At 44.2% G+C, this 19686-nt stretch overlaps 2 protein-coding genes across 9 annotated transcripts in view; one reads left to right on the forward strand and one right to left on the reverse strand.

Moving 5' to 3' along the window:
• LOC131460698 (low-density lipoprotein receptor-related protein 1-like) overlaps positions 1 to 19686 on the reverse strand; it is a 117783-nt gene that overhangs the window by 12932 nt on the left and 85165 nt on the right. For 3 of the 6 annotated variants that reach the window (XM_058631414.1, XM_058631413.1, XM_058631410.1), the window contains 32 exons: positions 19382 to 19511; positions 19134 to 19260; positions 18885 to 19036; positions 18608 to 18732; positions 18110 to 18484; positions 14198 to 14387; positions 12722 to 12926; positions 12365 to 12557; positions 11297 to 11422; positions 9903 to 10031; positions 9679 to 9798; positions 9451 to 9564; positions 9197 to 9346; positions 8881 to 9003; positions 8652 to 8768; positions 7818 to 7946; positions 7603 to 7725; positions 7368 to 7508; positions 6524 to 6711; positions 5189 to 5372; positions 5021 to 5106; positions 4799 to 4918; positions 4506 to 4693; positions 3630 to 3835; positions 3339 to 3527; positions 3084 to 3232; positions 2900 to 2993; positions 2689 to 2805; positions 2475 to 2594; positions 1772 to 1894; positions 999 to 1124; positions 244 to 360 (listed from right to left, as the gene is read on the reverse strand). In XM_058631414.1, the coding sequence (XP_058487397.1) occupies positions 244 to 360; positions 999 to 1124; positions 1772 to 1894; positions 2475 to 2594; positions 2689 to 2805; positions 2900 to 2993; positions 3084 to 3232; positions 3339 to 3527; positions 3630 to 3835; positions 4506 to 4693; positions 4799 to 4918; positions 5021 to 5106; positions 5189 to 5372; positions 6524 to 6711; positions 7368 to 7508; positions 7603 to 7725; positions 7818 to 7946; positions 8652 to 8768; positions 8881 to 9003; positions 9197 to 9346; positions 9451 to 9564; positions 9679 to 9798; positions 9903 to 10031; positions 11297 to 11422; positions 12365 to 12557; positions 12722 to 12926; positions 14198 to 14387; positions 18110 to 18484; positions 18608 to 18732; positions 18885 to 19036; positions 19134 to 19260; positions 19382 to 19511 (4776 nt within the window). Of the gene's footprint in view, positions 1 to 243; positions 361 to 998; positions 1125 to 1771; positions 1895 to 2474; positions 2595 to 2688; positions 2806 to 2899; positions 2994 to 3083; positions 3233 to 3338; positions 3528 to 3629; positions 3836 to 4505; positions 4694 to 4798; positions 4919 to 5002; positions 5107 to 5188; positions 5373 to 6523; positions 6712 to 7367; positions 7509 to 7602; positions 7726 to 7817; positions 7947 to 8651; positions 8769 to 8880; positions 9004 to 9196; positions 9347 to 9450; positions 9565 to 9678; positions 9799 to 9902; positions 10032 to 11296; positions 11423 to 12364; positions 12558 to 12721; positions 12927 to 14197; positions 14388 to 18109; positions 18485 to 18607; positions 18733 to 18884; positions 19037 to 19133; positions 19261 to 19381; positions 19512 to 19686 lie in introns of all 6 variants that reach the window. The other 3 variants (XM_058631412.1, XM_058631411.1, XM_058631409.1) reach the window with 1 other exon arrangement.
• LOC131460700 (delta-type opioid receptor) overlaps positions 1 to 19686 on the forward strand; it is a 35125-nt gene that overhangs the window by 5933 nt on the left and 9506 nt on the right. The window contains exon 2 of one of the 3 annotated variants that reach the window (XM_058631415.1): positions 15804 to 17993. The exons of the other annotated variants lie outside the window; for them this stretch is intronic. Coding sequence (XP_058487398.1) covers positions 16446 to 17468 — 1023 coding nt within the window. The 5' untranslated portion in view covers positions 15804 to 16445 and the 3' untranslated portion in view covers positions 17469 to 17993. Of the gene's footprint in view, positions 1 to 15803; positions 17994 to 19686 lie in introns of those variants that run through there. 3 annotated transcript variants of the gene reach the window in all.

The raw sequence follows: 19686 nt of genomic DNA on the forward strand, positions 1-19686 counted from the left end.
GATGTGAGATGTGCCACACAACTAAAAAAAAAATCAAGGTCTCAACCATGTGTGTGGTTGAGTCAATATATAGCACGCACATACACACAGTGACAGGTGATCTACTGCTTACCGCTACAATCTTGTGCGTCTGAAGTCTGCTCACAGGAGAGCTCGTCTTGTTTTTATACTGAAAATGAGCTACAGTTGTGACTGTGTGACCAAGCAGACTAAGAGAAAAAGGACTTTTTAAAAAAAGCATACCACACTTGTCTTCATCAGAGTTGTCTCCACAGTCATTGTCGTAGTCACACTGCCAGCGACCGGGCACACAGCGGTTGTTTTTACAGCGGAACTGGTACGGCTCACATGTCCGCTCGTCTGCAAACCAAACACACACACGTTAGAATGTTTATTGTATTACTCAATGGCGTCCAGGCTCAGACTTAATCGCTCCCCACAGATTTACATTTACGCTGACATATCAGGGTGTGATGAGCTCCACAGTTGGAGCCTATAGGTGGATGCTGGGATGGAGGTGGGGGCTTAAAGCATGAGCAGCAACACCAGCTCGGTGTAGCAGTGACTGAGGCAGGGGGAGAAATGGGAAATTTTGCAGCTTAAATACGCTGCCAAATTGAGAGGGAGTGTATGTGAGGCGTGTCTTATTGCAGCTCGAGTTCGCTGCGTGAACTAGCTTGCGTCGTTGAGTGATTTCTATTTGGCAGAAATTGAATTAGAATACTAACTTTTTTTGACCACGGAATGGCCCCATGCCGAGGTCTTTATGACTACTCAAAGCTGTTTTACTCTACAGTTTTTTTTGCCTTACAATGTCTTGTGGCCTGCCTCTTAATTCTTGTGATTCTCTTTAAAATTTTGAATCATAAATACACTTTTATTGTGAACTATATGCTGTTCAGACATTTTTATTTAGAAATTCTGTGAAATACCTATCGCTCTATTTTGCAGTAGAAATCTCTTCTATCAGTGTGTGTGTGTCCTTTATTTGTCCTTACCACACTCTTCCTTGGGTTCGTCGGAGGCGTCGCCACAATCATCCTCTCCGTCACACTTCCAGCGTGCCGGGATGCAGCGCCCCGAATCTTTACAGCGGAACTCATCGACACCACAAGTCATTTGGGCTGCAACAGAGCGGAGGAGATGGATTAGATACTTCTTGTAAAAAAAAAAAAAGAAGAAAAAAAGATTTGAAATCTCAGGCAGACTTTTCTGGTTATATAAATATGGATAGATTTTGGCACTATACAAATAAAATCGAATTGGATTGAATTGAATTATGAATGTAGCCTTTCTGCATGGAGTTTGCATGTTCTCCCCGTGAGTGCGTGGGTTTTCTCGGGTTCCCTCCCACAGTCCACAAACATGCAATATGGGGACTCTAAATAGACTGTGAGAGTGAATGGTTGTTTGTCTCTATATGTGGTCCTGTGATGGACTGGCGATCTGTCTAGGGTGTAACTCGCTTTTCACTCTATGTCAGCAGAGATTGGCACAGTGACCCTCATGTGTAGGATAAAGTGGTAGAAGATGGATGAAGGAATTATGAATGCAGCATAAACTATTTATGTTTAAGTTCTGATGTTCGGCCTCAATAACGGATATTTGTGCTTCAAATTCAACTTCTCCTTTCACATACTGTATTACTGGTTTTCCTAGGTTCCCATCAATATAATGAGTTAGGTTGTATTAAAAGACTCGTGTTTATACTGTAATGGAGCTGAAGTTAAAAGGTGTTGATTGGTGCAGGAATAATGAACTACTGTCTTACTGCAGTTGGCTGGCTCATCAGATCCATCCACGCAGTCATTGTCCCTGTCACACACCCACACCCGTGGGATACAGCGCTTGCTGATGGCACATTGGAACTGGTTGGGAGCGCATGTCACTTCAGCTGCGCAAGAGAGAGACATATTAGATCACTTGGTCTTTGTAGGAAAGTCTACTGTTTTGTTCTTGTTCCTTTCCTTCTCTTCCTTACTCACGTAGCTTACACTCCATCACAAGCGCCATCGATTAAAAGTAAAAGAATATAATAATAATGCACATCTTGACATTGCAGTGTTATAGGACATGATGATGGTGCTATTCTTGCAGCCATCCAGTGAAAGAAGCTCAAAATGTAAATTGCAACCTCAGAATGGCACGAAGGAAAGAGTTCATGAAATCTCCATCTGCGGAGGATGTACATGTTCTGCAAATGTCATGGCACTTGCATTATGCAAGATAATTTGGCCTGAGGCTGTAGCTAAAGGAAAGGTCGAGATGAACAGAGATTCTCTGGGGAGATTGGAGCCAGACTTAACCAGGGGATCTAATGAGCAGCTAGGACACGGCTGAAGACTCAAACTGTGGAGCGACTGCATCTATTTTTGACAAGTTTATTGGTCAGATGCAGGAACAGCCGGACCAAGGTCACCATCGTTAGACCCTGACTCTGAATACAAAAACCAGAGTGAGACTCGAACACTTACGACAGTCTTTCTCATCCTCTCCCTCTCCGCAGTTGTCCTGTCCGTTACAACGGAAGATGCCAGGAATGCAGCGACTGGGGTGGGTACATTTAAACTGGCTGGGCAGGCACACGTGGATGTCTGGACAGACAGACAACAAATGATGGGTCACGGGGAATATGGGCTTCTATACGTATGACTACGAGGTTATTAGCTGTGTGTAGGTGTTGTGTACCGCAGTTGGCCTCATCTGAGTTGTCTTGGCAGTCATTGTCCCCGTCGCAGATGTAGGCTGGGTTGGTGCAGATGCCGGTGCCACACTGGAACTGGCCTGGTCTGCATTTAAACTCAGCTACAATGACAAAGCACAGCGCATGATGATTCAGCACTAAACACTCCAAAACAAACAAAAAAACATTGTGCTGAGTCACCAGCTCATCACTCACGGCATTCTGCAGGCTCATCTGAGCGGTCCCCACAGTCATCTTCAGTATCACACTTCCACCAGAATGGAATGCATTTGTCATTCTTGCAAACAAACTGAGGGAACAGACGGGGGGAATCGTTTTCATTTTCAGATGAATTATATGTCTATACGGGTAAATGTGAATGTAAAAAAAGAGAGCACACCTGACTTGCAGTGCAGTTGGACAAGCATTGTTTGCCGTCGGCTGCTAGGTAAAAGTTAGTAGGGCAAGCACACTTGTAGCCTCCTCCAGGTGAGAGCAAACACAGGTTACTGCAGCCTCCATTATCGGTCTGACATGGGTGGCCAACCACTGCAGAACAAATGGAAAAGTAAAAAAGTAGAATTAAAAGCAAATTGGATAAAGACCGGAACACAGATGAAGTATTCACTTGTTGTGATAGACGGATGGTTTTTACCTTTCGGCTGACGGAACGGATGGTAAATGTGGATGTCCATTGGCCTGTGTAAGGTGTTGATGAGCATGGTTTTGTTAATTCCAAGGGTCTTGTGAGCTCTGTTGATGGACTTTGTCTCCCAGTCCGTCCAATAGATGTACTCCTCAAACAGGGTCATCGCAAATATGTGTGGAATATCCTGAGTCAGAACTGCAGGAGAAAAATGTGCGATGATAAATGAGCTGCTGACAACAACTCTGTAAAAGGATGCACTAACAAACACCCCTGTATGTGTGTGTTTATGTGTGTTACCTGTGTGTCTGTTGGTGCCATCCAGGCTGGCAAAAGCGATATAGTCCTCCCGAGCATCAGCCCAGTAGATGCGGTCATTAATAAAGTCCAGCGTGAGACCATTGGGCCATGTGATCTTGTCCTCCACGATGACAGTCCTGTTAGTGCCATCCATCCCAATCCTTCCAATGTGGGGGTTGTCACCCCAGTCTGACCAGTACAAATACCTGTCAGAGAGGTTCTGTGTTAGTGACAGTAACTGGACATAATAGAATGAGAGTGTGATGGTTATAAAAGGATTACAAAATCACAAAAGTACAGAGTTGTATGCTTTGATGTGCTCTCCCTACAGCAGAGACTGGATATAAAAATGGATGTAGTCCTCCAGTTTCAAAAGTGAAGCCCAAGAAGGAGGACAGAAGAAGCATTCAACCACCACGGGGCGACTCCAGTGGTTGCAAAAAGAACTAGACTTGAACTTGAATGGAAGTCTGTGGGAAAAGTAGCCCAATTTTTACGTCACTAAACATTTTCCTGAGGAGTTCGTGTCTCAGTTGCTAGTTTCAGCTCGTAATAATTAAAAATAGATGATGCCAGTGTGATTGACAGCTGGCATTGACCAGTGGGTGCCTGGTTGTAGATGACATTTGTAAATTTTAAAAACTGACATGGTGCCAGTTAAATTGCACAACAGGAGCTAATAGTTGCAGTGCCACAGCACCACATAGTGGACACAGGAAGTACTACAAAAAAACCTCTTCCAATCTTCCTTGTTCATGGAGTTTGAGTGAATCATCCAGCTTCACTCTCACAAGTCGTGCAAGGGTGTGTTCACCGCTGAATGCAGCTTTGATTAACAATTAAGTAAGCAGTTTTTTTGTGTTGTGCTGTTCTTACCCATAGCGTACATCCACTGCCACGGCACGTGGCTCCCTCAGGCCGCTGTTGACCAGGACTGTCCTGTACGCTCCATTTAGCTTTGATACCTCGATAGTGTCCCGTCCCTTATCACACCAGTACAGGTTTCCTCCCACCCAGTCGACGGCCAGACCGTCAGGGTTGCTGAGTGATGTGCGATGAAGAACCTAACAAATGAGCGAGCAGTTTATACCTCCTTAATCTGTGCCTTAAACAGGTTCAAAGCAATGATTCAGTCAGGTCTTATCGGACCATCATCTTCCTTAACTGACCTGAACGTCGCTGCCATTGATGTGCATGCGGCGTATCATGCTTCCCTGGGTGGTCACATCTGTCCAATAAATCATCTGCTGACTGTAGTCAAAGTCCAGAGCCACTGCATTGTTCAAACCCTGTCAAAGCACAGGAGCGGCATTAGTTTGAGCTGGCGATAAACTCCTGTTTGGAAGATTTTGTGGGCACATAAAAGGACATACTGTATCTGCAGGTGTCACCTGTTTGATCAGTGTGTAGTTGGATCCGTCCAGGTTGAGCTTCCGCAGGTAATAGCGGTTGGCAAAGATGAGGAACGGCTCCTCATCTGTAGGGAGGGACACATCATGCGCGATTGGATTTACTTTAAACACATGCCCGGAATGTTATTAATCTGTCATGTTTCTTACCGGAGGTGGATTTGCATATGGTGGGGTTTTCAGGGCTTAGCTTGAAATCATTCACACACATGCAGTGGAAGCTGCCGTGTGTGTTGATGCAACGCTGCGTGCAAGGATAGGTTGTCGTGCACTCATCTATGTCGACGCAAGTCTTCCCATCATCTTTCAGACGAAAGCCTGGGTGGCATCTACACTGTGAGGTGGGAAAGCATAGAGCAGGTAAAGCAACAGGACTTGTTTATGTCAATCCCTAAAGCTGCCGTGTAGTAAGTAATTAATTTTATTTATATGGTGTTTTTTTTCACAAGATAAAATCGCTAAAAGTGCACTAAAACATAAAAAAGAGCATTAAATAGACACAAGATTGCATACAGCAAATGAACAATTAAAACAGATGAAATAAGATAAGAATACAAGTTTACTCAAAAGCTATACAGAACAAATGAGTCTTCAGTTGCCTTTTAATACTGCCCACACTATCAGCAGAATCTAATGACAGAAGGAAGAGGATTCCACAGTCTGGGTGTGGTATAAACAAAAGCTCTGTCCCCACAAGTCTTGCATGGGAGGTTGCATGGGACTGACAGCAGGTTTTGATTGTTTGACCTAAGTGAACATGAAGAGGTGTGGAAGTGAATTTGAGTATTTTTAATTGAATCCTATAGGTCACAGGAATGATATGGAAACGTCTATTTGACCTAATAAATAGCATAGCAGCGGCTTTCTGAATGGAGTGTAAGTGGTCTTGGACTGTAAAGAGCATTACAGTAGTCTATAGTGGGATGAAATAAGGGACATGTATAAGCATCTCTATATCCGTATGAGAGACCACAGCCCTTGGTGTACTAGCATTGTGTAAATGGAAAAAAACACGATATTGTCAGCGACTTAATGTGGGTGTTCAACAACAACCTTCAATGAAACAAGGTTCTGCTAAAATACAGGAATATTGCCGTCTGAGTTTAGCTGAAGAAAGTTTTCAGCCGTTCAGTCTTTTATTGTGTCGTGTGAGATTAGGCGTCTCTTTTTGATTCAATGTAAAATGGAGCTGTATGTCATCTGCATAGAAGGGATGTGTAATATTAAAACTGCGTATACTGTGACCCAGAAGGTAGCATATGTAGAGTAAATATTATGGGTCCCAGTACTGATCCCTGTGGAACACCGCATGTCAGAGGGGAGGAGTCAGAATGGAAGTCCCCAAGAGAGACAGAAAAACTCCCATCCTTGAGAAAAGATGTTGTGCGTAATTGGCTTCACGCGACCCTCTCTGTTTGTTACTTGTGCCCTGGTGAAGTTACATACTGCAGCTTTTTATAGTAGAATTTCGCCACGTTCACTTACCTTGAAGCCTATTTTCATGTCTTCACAGAGCTGAGAACAGCCACTCAGTTTGCTGTTCAGGCACTCGTTAATGAAGCAGTTCAGCTCATCGGAGCCGTCACCACAGTCATCCTTATGGTCGCAGAGCAACGTCTCATTGATGCAGTTTCCATTGTTGCAGGCGTATGCGGTGTCATTGCATTTCTTCTCTGTTGCATGAAAGAAGGAAATGAAATGGGAAACAAAGAGAGGAGAAATGGTCAATTATTACAGCATTTATGCCACTACATTGCATCCAGGTTGATGTTTATAAATCTTGGGCAGGTTGTTTGAAATGTAATTCCAATCTGACCTATAAAGATCAGCGACTCCTCAAACCAGGTTTCAATAACTACAAAATACAATCTGGCACGCATCAAATCTAGAGCAGTTACATAGATGTTCACATAGATATCTGGACACAAAATATGATTAATTGAAAACAGCTTGTCCTAAAGAACAGATTTGTGAATTATCTTGCGATTATTTGCCTGCGGTTTGTGCAAATATGTAGTCACAGCTGTTAAGACTTAACAGAAAGGTAATAGTAAATGTCAAATACATAAACAGTATTATAAAAAATGGATGTCTTCTTCCTCTACATGTTTACTTTCTGCACTGATGATGCGCTGCTATAATTGTGTCCCCTTTTCTTGGCTTCATTTATTATTTATATCAACATGCTGCAAGGCCACAGATGGAAACGGGACATCTGGCTCAGTTTGTCAGTGTCATGTTATGCTTTTTTTTTAATTTATTTATTATTGTTAAGCGAGTACAAATTCCAAAGCACTTCCAGAGCACCTATTGTGTGTAAATTTTTTACCAGCGCCAGTGCAACGTGGGTTCTTGGGCGCTTCGTCTGAGTGGTCATGGCAGTCGAAGTCTCCGTCACACTCCCACGAACTCTGGATGAGGCAGCGTCCGTTGGCACAGCGGAACTCACTGGATCCACATGTTGGATATTCTGCGGCATGAAACAGGACAAGTGAGCTTGTTGGTAAAAAAAGGGAGGGTGAGGACGGAGAGGACTTTTTAAAGAGGGTCATGGGTCAACTCACCACACTCCTGGGACTCATCGGAGCCATCGCTGCAGTCGTTGTCATGGTCACACACAAAGTGCTTGGGTATACACTGTCGGTTCTGGCACATGAACTCGTTGCTGCTGCATGTGTTGTTGAACACTGAGAAAACAAAATGTACTTGGTGAGTAAATTAGTTTTCAGGCTCTAACAGAAGTAAAGTATTCTTTTCAATTTCTCACGCTTGCACTCACCACAGCCAGCTTTGACACTTTCATCGGCTCCATCGGAACAGTCTTTGTCCCCGTCACATGTCCACCGCTGAGGGATACACATGTGTGACCCGGGACAATGGAACGTGTCAGAACCGCAGGTTTTGGACTCTGAAAAAACAAAAGTGAAGGTGATTCTAATGCTGTGAACAATTGATGACCAATGATCATATTTCTATCAATATAAGTGGGAATTTTATGTTTTATGTTATCCTAACATGAATAACATGTCCATTGGGAATTGCTATACTCTACAAGCCTCTACAACAAATCAAAGCTACGGACACTTGGTTTTATTACATTTATTTAGCTAATTGACTGCTTTGCCTAACTTGTTGCAACCATAGACTGTATATAAGTATTTCAGACGTAGTGGCTAGGAATTAAAATGGAAGTGGCAGGTAACCACCAGGGGGCGACAACGCTGGTTACAAAAAGAACTACGTTTGAATGGAAAAATTTGACTTTGAATTGTCAAAAACTGACATGCGTCGGTCAAATTATATTTTATTAAATAAATTATATTACAAAACCTACATTCTTTGCTTGCATATCAGTTTTTAGTCCACAATGGAACAAAAATAAATGGATTAAATTGACTGAAGCGGTCGCTGAAAGAGTATCATATTAAATCTGGTTGAAGAAATCAGTTCATGATTATATTTTCTCATAGAATCTACATCTACAGATTCTTTTAGGTCCAGAGTTTTTAGCATTATGTTGCATTTGTCTTGACGATGCTCTGAAAAAAAATACTTTTATCGGTAACACCCTTATTGAAAATCTTTCCAGTGTGGTTTTTTGTCTGACACTCACTACACTTGCTGTCCTCATCGGTGCTGTCGCCACAGTCGTCGGCTCCGTCACACACCCAGCGGTTGGGAATGCAGCGGTGGTTCCCACACTCAAACTGAGTGGCTGAGCAGAACTTATCTAGGGGAGGAGAGCAAATCTGTATGAAGTGCAAGATACAAGTGCCCCCAAACGCAGTAATGGCTGCTTGTATTTGACGTTGTTTACATTGCAGTGCGGCGCGTAAACATACCACAGTGAGTCTCGTCCGCACCATTCTCACAGTCGTTCTCCTTATCACACGTCCAGCTGTGGGGGATGCAGCGTCCACTGGGACACGCAAAGTAGTTTGTCTGACACTTTGTTCTCCTGCTTCCTAGTAGAATGACAAACACGAGTAATTAGAAAAAAACTTATTTGCTTCACACATCAAATTGTAATCCATTTTTTGATAGATTAATCGAGCCTCTCTCCCAGTCCGGTAAAAATAATTAAAAAAATGTTCTTCAAATGATTAATTTACATTGAGTTGTGAGGAAAGATGTGCCTTTCACAGGTCGCTGAAATACCTGGGCAATTTGTTTCATCAGAGGAGTCCCCGCAGTCATTAGCACCATCACACAGCCATGACGGGGCGTAGCAGAGTGTGGTGAACTCGCACTTCTGAAATGTCACTCCCTTCACACCCAGGCGGAAGTAACTGGAACAGTCGGTGGCAGCTTAATAAAAGAGAGCAGAGCGACTTATTATCACAGGCTGGGATGTAGTGATCTTTTTCTCTTTTTTTTCTAACCACAGATGATCTGTGTGCTGTTGAACGTACAGCAGTTCATTTCATCGCTGGCGTCCTCACAGTCCACCTTCTGGTTGCACTTGCTGGAGTTAGAGATGCAGCCTCCGTCTCTGCACTGGAACTGATCGGCTGTGCACAGCGTGCCTGATGCACACACAGACACATAATTGAAAGAGATAGAGTTTGGGCAGAACAGAGTGAGACGACAGCAGGCTGCAAAAAAAAAGAAAGATTGTTTAATTAAAAGATGTGACTCACTGTTACAGAAGAGTTCATCAGAATTGTCTCCGCAGTCGTCCAGCCCGTTGCACCAGGAGCTATGCCCCACACAGCGGCCGTTCACACACCGTTTGTAGCCCTTCTTACACACACGGTTACCTGGGGAACCAGACAGAAAAATGGACATGGGTTCAACTTTTATGATGCCAACGCACCGGCAGCATGGCTCAGACTGTCTGGAGGGTGACCGACGTTCCACTCACCACAGTAGGACTGTTTCTCATCAGACTTGTCCTTGCAGTGGGCCATGCCGTCGCAGGTCAGCGTGTAGTTGACACAGTCTCCGTTACCACACTCGAACTCGTCGATCGTGTTACACGTGGCGTTCATGGCTGCGACACAAGGACAGAAAAATGCATTTAGTCAATGTCGACTACCCTGCAGCCATTCCCAAACTTAAGAAATTTGAAATCTGAAAATCCTCTGAGGCCCAATCTTAGCTCACGATTCTGATCAGTATTATTGTTTTCATGTCAACACAGGGATACAAAGATCTATTAATAAATAAAATCAATAATCAGTCCACTTCACTTTCAACACATGCATGTGGTTGTTACAGCTGGGCTCCAAGTAATATTTGAAAGGTTGAGCTTCACAACAAAGTGCTCACTCGGAAAATGTGCAATTATCCATCAACATAAGTAACAATTTACGAATCAAAATCAACAAATTAACACTGAGCGTAAATACTGAAATGACCGGCTGACACTGGATACTCACACACGTAAAATGCCACAATAATAAATCTAACAGGCAGGAAATATCCTTTCAACGCTGATAATTTAAACGCCATGGCTTTGTTTTATTCCTAATAAGTATTTCTTAAGATTTTAGTTTAACTGCATGTTAATCTAAAGATCTAATCAGCCAATCACATGGCTGCAACTCAGCATTTAGAAATGTGGACCTTTTTTAGGCATCATCCTGCCAGTTTTACTGCTAGAATTCTATCAATTGTGTTTATTTCCCACGTGTGTGACCCGTGTTTCTTATTTTTGACTCTGCTTTATGGTCCAGTGATTTTTGTACTTTTGAAAAAAAAGGCAAAAGGTGTGAGTAATTAGGTCATGTCAAGTTATCATGGGGGGATGACAGAAAGTGTCTGCAGTGAGAGAGAGGTGTGATTATTTCAAAATAAAAAAGGATATGCATATAGTAGTTATGGAGATAAAATAGGGCCTGAGCCAGATTGGTTTGTCTGAGTATTTTAGAATCTGCTATCTATTTGGATTTCCATGCACTACCATCTGTAGGGTTTACAGAGAAAGGTCCATCCATAGCATCCATTTACTCGGGTGAAAATGCCGTGTTGATGCCAGATGTCAGAGGAGAATGACTATTATAGTTATGTGATAGAAAAGCAACACTAATCCATATCTCAAATAACCACTCGTTATAGCAGATTTGTGAATGCACCACACATACAACATCGTAACAGACTGGCTACAGCAGCAGACGATCGGCTACCACTCCCACCACTTTATTAGGTGTCCTGACCTCTGTACCTAATAAAGTGGCTAGTGAGTATTGACATAACTTTGTACGTCTTTACAGAACATGATTTGTTCTTTTTATGAGTCCAGTGCTTGTAAATTACCTATGCAGGTGTTGTCTTCCAAAAGTTTCCTGTCACCACGGCAACTGCAGTTCACCCTTCCCTCCGAGGTCAGCAGGCACAGATCCTGACATCCTCCGTTGTTAACACGGCACATAGAGAACTCGCCTGTGCAGAGGGAGAAACAGACACACACACACACGCACACTCACTTGAGTGAATGCAAATGAGTGAACCCACCTTCACCTTCCTGATACACACGCAGACCCATTCCCCCTATACATGCATCCACATCAGCAGACAGATAAGGCTACCTAGCTTCTGGCTCTGCGTCCACTGAATGTATTATTCAGTGCGGCTCGATCTGCATGGGATTTGCAGCTATTTAACTTGGGCTTCGAGCGTATATATGGTTGCTTTGGCTACTGGAGCGTGAAAGTGTTTACTGAATGAGGCAACTTGAGGGAGAAGATAGCTGACGATATGTGGGGGGGGGCAGAGGGGGAGCAGTTCTGCGTTAATTAAAAAGGACACAGACAATGGAAGATTGTCTAGTTAAATGACGTGAAAAAAGAGTTGAGGACAAAAGGATACAATTGAACTGTTGTGTGTGTGGTAATACTGCATAAAGCTGATGTTGGCATGTATGAGTAGAGGTGTTATTAAGATCACTTTTGTCATACCATTAATTGCTCTGCTGAGGCAGAATTTTTTAACCCTTTACCTCAAAATGAAATGTCTGTCTTCCTTATTTTAACCATAAAAGGGCCAGTGAGTGCTTTGGCCCAATTTTCAGGAATATCTGGCAGTTATTTACAATTTACTGTGTTTACCCTTTAACACTGTCTGCGATACACTCAGTGTTTGATTTATGTTTAAGTTTTATTCATGATGGACTTACTATTGTTTACTATTATTTTGTTTAACCTTTATTTTCACATCAATGTGATGAAATATGTTGATTTGACAGGTATTTTATGAGCTGAATTAGTGAAAAGTTGCCCTTATTTTGGTCTAAATAGTCACTGATATTGAAAATATGAAATCAAAATCAAACACAGTAAAAAAAAAACAGGTCACACACTTGGATTCCTTTGTGTCACAACTCACAGCTGTTGGTGTCGTTGGCCACTGCGACGATGCCCATTGGCTGCTGCGGGATGTCCGCGCGCAGCACTTTCATCTCGCCTCCCGTGTATTTGTCAGCGCGAAGCACAGCCCTCCTGACCCAGTCGGTCCAGAAGATGTAGTCACCGTAGACGGCCAGGCCAAACGGATGGACCGGCTCATTCTTCAGCACCACCTGTAGGGGGAAGCATGACCACAGCCATGACCTTGCGCATTCAGGAAATTCCAGTCTTGGAATAAACTCAAAAGGGTAAACAAACTGATGGCTGTAATTAGGCAATCCGGTAGTGGAAATCACATACTTTAGTCTGGTTACATGTAGGTCTTTATGTTACTCACATAGCGCCGGCTGCCGTCGTACTCGCAGCGCTCTATCTTGTCCAGCGTGGCGTCAGAGAAATAGAGTTTTTCAGCACGGTGGTCTATGGCCAGGCCGTTAGGAGTTCGGATGTCGGTGCCAATGATCACAAGGACGTTTGCACCAGTCAGTGTGGCACGCATGATACTGGGAGACTGCTCATTCCAGTTTGTCCAGAACATGAGGCTGCAGCAGGGAGAGAGTCAGTGATATACACTCAATTCATGTAAGGAACATTTTCCTTCACAGGGACTGTGATAATAAGAAGTGAAGGGCCAACATCAAATTTGTAATCTCCAACACATATTCACTTCCAGTGTACCCACTGTAATATGCAAAATGTATTCAAACTTCTGAACTATTAATGTGAATCCTGAGCAAAACCTCCAAATCTGAGATGAAAACATAGTTTCGATAGTTTCTGTGTGACATTCAGCTTTTTTTTTAAAGTGTGACACCGCCCAACCAACTCCCCCCTTCTCCCTTCACTCTTCCTCCCCTTGCTACTAAAAAACATGATTAGAGACCTCACTATAACTTCAGCACCACTGAACAGCAGGTCAATGGCTTTATCTGTCACATGTGTCACATACAAAAACACATCCTCAACCCATTTCAAAAGTCCTGTTTCCATTATTTTTTGTCATGAAATATTTGCAGGACCAGCAGATGTGCAGCTGAAGAGCCCTGACATTTTATTGGGTACAGAGGAGCATTTAGAGCTATTGAAGGTGACATAGACCGGAAGCTCCAATTAACGCTGCGTTTTTGTGTGTATCTGCGTCATTACCTCGTTTATGAAACCCTAAAGTTTCAGAACAAACAGTTCAGCCACTGCTGAGAAAATAGTGTTGTATTGTTTTCCTGGGCTCTGCGAAGCGGATCGACACTTCCTTAATTTGATGTCGTCATCAGAAATCCTCACCACCGTAGCGCCTCCCGGTGCGGGCACTAGTCCGGGCACATCCGGTTGCGTACATTCAACCGCAGAAGAAGAAGAAGAACTAGTCTCGTTGTAGCTGCTGAGATGCAGAGCATCCACCGTGCCAGAGGGGGAGCTGTGTATCTGAGCGCTGGCCTATCTATTACGTCACTTCCAGGTACCTGGCCAATCACAGGACAGTAGGAAAGCTCTCGTTGGCTAGCCAATCACAGCAACTGTTTGGTCTGAAACAGCGCGGCTGACGAGAGCGTCAGCGAGGAGATATTTTGATCGGCTCGTTTGCAGCGATTAGGAGGTTTTTAATCATGAAAACAAGTTAATATATGTAAGTAGACCTCCATAACTAACATATATGTGTGATACAAGCATTCTATGTCGCCTTTAAAACTATATTATTTATGAATTTCAAACATAAAACCCTATGTGAAACACAGCAGCAGCTCCAAAAAGCACATGACCTGTATGACCTTATATAGGAAGAGTACAGTTTATGAGTAACTGAATCAGTTCTAACCTCTGACACTCATCAAGGACGAAGGCTCTGGGGTGGTCGTCGCCTGACATAGTGACCACCGTGTGCCGGTCAACGGCCCCCCAGCGACTCTGATCCACATTGTGGCGGGTGATGGTTGATGTTGTATAGCTGGTCCAGTATAGCATATCCCAGCTCCTGTGGTAGGCCAAACCCTCCACTGAACCCACATCTGAGTAGAGGAGAACACACAGTGTTAAATACAGAGAAGGAGAGGAGACAGCAGAGGAAGGAGGGAAACGTCAATTCCGTTGCTGCGTTAAAAGGCCAAGTGTGGACTGTCTGGCAGCAGCTCGGTGTTCTGAGGTAGAGCAGGGTTGAGGTTATGGATATAACAGCTTGATATTAATGACCAAGAACACAGTGTGATTCGAGGCTTTTATCCAACAAATAGCTCACTATAGAGGTCACAACAACAGTTACGGGCAAGCCAGTTACTTTCCATCACACTACCTCATCATCAAATGAGAAATAAAAAAGTCTCTGCTCCACAGCCATGAAATGAGTAAGAAGTTGTGCACTGCTCGCCCACACAGACAGACGAGGACAGACGAGAGGCAGCCAAGATGGAGGAACACAGAGTTCTGTGGCAGCAGATAGAGAACAGCTGCTGCTGCTGCTGCTGCTGCTGCTGCTGCTGCTGCTGCTGCTGAGACACAACCGTGCATCACTTCACTGACAAATAACTCTTCAGTTAGTTGCCTTTTACTGCGAGGATCTAATCATCACAGCGGCTCTTTTCTCGATTGAAGGTGATCTCACTCTTATCACAGCTCTGCCCAGAGGAGCAGTGAGATTCACCACCAGGTGGGACACTTTACACTCGACCTGGCGGTGAAATGCCACGGGAGTGAGTCAAACTTTGTCTGCCTTGTGCTATGAGAGTTTTTAAAATGAAGCAAAGCAAATGGAAAGTCACGCAGGAGGCAACAACTCCCCTCGGCCTCTCGCCATCGCAAATCAATGCCCCTAAAAATCGATAGAGAGCAACATGACATCCATTCTTCCCTATTTCCTCTTTTTTTTCCCACTGCTCTTAATGAAGTGTAAATCTTTAGCCTGCTGCATGGCTCCACTCAAATTCCTCTGTTTATCTCCACATTGTTGTTGACTTAAGCCTATCTACAGTACGTGCCTCTACACATTAGTTTCGCTGTTGATGGCCACAGTGTTGGACTTAATTTATAGCCGCTGATCTCAGCGGGTTACAGTGACAATAATAGTCCTTTATTGCAGTTATCTGCAGTAGGTACGATATAGAGCGAAGTGGTGTTTGGCTTCAGGGATCAGGGTAATTATTGACTGGCAATGTGACAGAAAATACTGAACTGCTATCAGTCGTTGTGTTTATACCATATCTGTGTGAATGTGTACAGAGCTTCTTACCCTTACAGATAAAACTGCTTTTTTTTCAGACAATGAACAGAAGCAATGCACCCTGGGAAAAAATATGCAAGGTTTGACCTCATTAGGCCCTCCCACACTGAGTAGACCAGCCCATGTCTACCCAGTCAGTCCAGAGTTCGCCTGCCTGTGTCACCATGTCTTACTGTTCAGCTATTCATGCGGCTATTGTGTTTCTAACTAGATCCCTTCTTTAGGAGGCAGAGGGAAGGCTGATTGTGGATTGCTGTGCCTGCGGCCTGATTAAGGTGTCATGTGGAGAAGCTGCCTGCTAGGAGATGACAGGAAATCACACAATCTGCGGCATTAAGCTCTCCACACTTGGATGCTCTTAACGAGAATCTTTGGGGAGGAATGAGAACTCCGGCTTCTAACAAATCAATAATGACGACTTCAGTGGACGGGTCTGGCGCTTTTCGGCTTCCCCAAGCCAATCAAAGGTGACTTTGATTGTGAGGAATGTGAAAGAAAAGGCTTCACTTCCATACTGCACACAGGAAGCAACTTAAAGCTGAGAATGGTTCTTGCTGGATGTGTTTTAAAAGAGGAGGTAATGTAATTTTCACGCGTAGAAACACAAATGAATTTAATTTTTATAATCACCTTTAGACCTTGTTAATTCATTTAAGTCAACACACCAGATGTAGGAAATCTGTGTGGTGTGATTTCCGAGTGCACTGCTGTGGTGTGAGTAATCAGTCACATATTTATTATTATTATTATTGGTCATTTTATAACTGGCACCAGCAAAGTGACCCAACCAGAAGCAGACTCTGTTTAGACAGTAGAACTAGAAACTGGAAGAGCAAACATAACCAAAAACAAGATGCTGCTGAGGAACTCTTCAGGTTCAGAGGATGTGATAGGAAACAGCAGTGACACTGAGCTCAGCAAAGTGGAGCAGATCCTAGTCCCAGTATTAGACACACTGATTCTGGTGCTGGGGGTCGGGGGACATACTATTGTGATTATGATCTTGTGTGGGAGGCAGAGGTCCAGGGTGGCACAGTCTCCTCGTAACTCCATGACCGGCACAGGGACAGATATCCTCCTGGTGGCTCTGAGTGCTGCGGACTTGCTTTTGCTCTCCATGCTTCCCTTCCACACTGTTGCCATTGCCATGCAGCACTGGCCGCTTGGGGCCTTCATGTGTCGTCTGGTGGGCTTCTTGGGATCGGCCTGCTCCTCGGCCAGCGTCTTCACACTGGCCACGCTGGCTGTGTCGCGCTATCTGACTGTGGTGAAGCCTGCGAGAGCTTACTCCCTCCTCTCCCCTAACCGAGTGTCCTTAGCTGCTGTGCTCCTCTGGGTCCCAGCGTGCTGCCTGGCCGCCCCCCAGCTGGTTTTTCGCTCTGTGGGAAACCCACAACGAACCCCTGATGGACTTGCTTGTTTTGCTTTCCTATCCCACCGACACCAGCTGATCTATGGATTAGTTCACTTCCTCGTGGCCTTCTTGCTTCCCCTGTTTACCATCGCAGTAGCCTATGGCAGCATCTACATTTTCCTGTGGAGGAGTCAGAACGCCGGAAGGGCCCCGCAAGTAGAGCGCTACCAGAGCAAAGTCACCCAGACGTCAGCAATGCTGGTGCTGGCTTTCACCCTGTGCTGGCTGCCATCCTATGGCCTGATGCTGGCCTTACTGGTGGATAACAGCTCAGGGGCCACAGGTGCCTCACCACGTTATGGCGCCTTCACTGTGTTTTCACGCCTCATGGCAAGCTCCTCGACAGTAATGAACCCTATCCTCTATGTGCTCATGTCGCAAAAGTTCAGACAAGACCTACTGAGGCTGTTCAAGAGGGGAGGACAAGAAGCAAATGGGGCTGTGGCTATGGCTGCTGCCTAACGGCATCACCATCAGCAGCTAAATAAGTTATAAAGAGAAACACTAAGGACTGTGAACTACAATAAAAACATTATTATTTTATAAACAAGCTTTTGAAAACATTCATTGTTAGATGTTGTGCAAGATCAAACCACTTGTCTAGGGAGGAGCGGCTCTACAGGAACAGTGAGACAATGCTGAATCACACAATCCTTGTAAAACAGATTGAAGTAAAGACACTTTGGTGAAACATTGACGGAGTACCTGAGTTTCCTTGTGCTGACATATGGTGGATAAAGGTCTAAAGTCTCAGCATCTTTCGATGTTTGTAGACACTCTGTTCTCAAAACACCAGATTAAACAAGCCTTTCTTTTTAATTTCTAGTTTGGCAACGACTTCAGAATAAAAGCTTCCTGGTTCTGTTTAATTATTTTTTGGGGGGGATTCAGCTGTTGTTTTTCTTTTCGGGACAATTTATCACCAGGGGTCTAATGTTTATAACTAAGGCTCTTTGTTAGTCATAAAAAAAGTGGAACAATCAAAAATGACGCTTAGCTATTGTCAAGGGGGAGATGGAGATGAAATGGGAATTAAGCTGTGTGTGTGTGTATGGCAGAGGAGCAACAAAAGGGTTTATAGCTAAAGCTGTGGAAATACTCACTTTCTACGACAGTTTTGCGATCAGATCCGTCGTCACTGATCTGCTGGATGTTGCCAAAGTGGATGTCACTGAAGAAGATGCGGTTCGCTCCCTTTCCGCCACCTCCTCTGTAGTCAAACGTGAGCGCGATGACGTTCTTCATGTGCTCAGGGTTCTCAAATGGTTTTATGGGTGCGTTCAGGTTGTTTTCGTCGGACAGGTGGACGCTCTTAAGAATGGTGCGCTCCGAGTAGAGCAGGTAGCCGTCATAGTCGCGGCAGGCGCGGCCATCCTCGGCCAGCATGCCATGGGCACAAGCACATGTGCGCTGCCTCTTGCCGCGATACAGACAAAGCTGCTGGCAACCGCCATTTTCATTTTTGCACACGTTTGTTCCTGTGAGCCGACATGAAATTCATAATGTTAATATGGTTTTCAAAAAAAACTAAATATCACGTGTCTACAGGAAAATGCAAATCTCTTGAGAGTTCTACAGATGTAACAATCATTACTCGTTACCTTGTTGTCTGTCCCTATTGAAAACCTTGATGTCTTTTAGCTGCACTCCTATACCGGTCCTCAGAGACACAGAGTCTGTGGCGTTGTCCTTGTTGCCTCGTTTTATGGAACCATTTGCATGTGTCCTTCAATGCAGACAAGACAAGCAACATTAAACAGAGGCGGCTGCTCGCATACATCGCGGATGAATATTAAAAATGCAACTCATAACAACACCGAGCCAGTTTCTTTTACAAATAATGCAAAAGTGGGATTGTGTCGGAGAGGTGAATCTAACCTGTCACTCCAGTAAATGTAGTTCTCAAACACAGACACAGAGAACATGTCCATGTTATTATTAGCCAGGACCACCTCCCTGTTTTCTCCAGTTTCCAGGTTGATGCGCTCAATCTTGTCTGTTCTGGCATCACACCAGTACAGCAGACTCTCCTATAGACATATATACAGTAACAGTTGACACAGTGTTGTCACAAAAAAAGTTTACTTTTTACACTGTAACACAGTGATAAAAAAACAAGTGCTTTACCTGATAGTCAATGGAGATACCGTTGGGCCAGCTGATACTGACATTGACCAGAACGGCCCTCTGGGTGCCGTCCAGACGAGATCGCTCAATGCGGGGATACTGACCCCACTCCGTCCAGAACAGGTAGCTGCACACATAGACACAGCAGGACACAGAGATAACTTCCTCAAGTAGTCAATAAGGAGCAAAACAACTAAACACGACTGCACCGATAATTACAGCGACACCCAGTGTTGTTTTCCTCTCACCCTTTCTCTGGGTGGACAGTGATGGCACGAGGCTTGTCCAGGCCCTGGGAAATCACCACATAGCGGAAGGAGCCATTCAGTCTGGCCACCTCGATCACATCGAATCCCTGGTCTGTCCAGTAGATGTTGCCTGTGGAGGATTGAGAAGGAGGCAGTGATGAGCATGTGCTGCATGTGCATTGACCTAGAAACGCAGCCTTCTGGCAGCCAAAGACAGATACACACACATAACTAACTAACTAGTTTATCTGTGTGTTTAATTGATAGAGTATATACAGTATATATGTTTTTTAAAAGGTCCAGTG

The sequence above is a fragment of the Solea solea genome, chromosome 6, assembly GCF_958295425.1.
Source record: "Solea solea chromosome 6, fSolSol10.1, whole genome shotgun sequence".
In the NCBI taxonomy this organism is placed as follows: Eukaryota; Metazoa; Chordata; class Actinopteri; order Pleuronectiformes; family Soleidae; genus Solea; species Solea solea.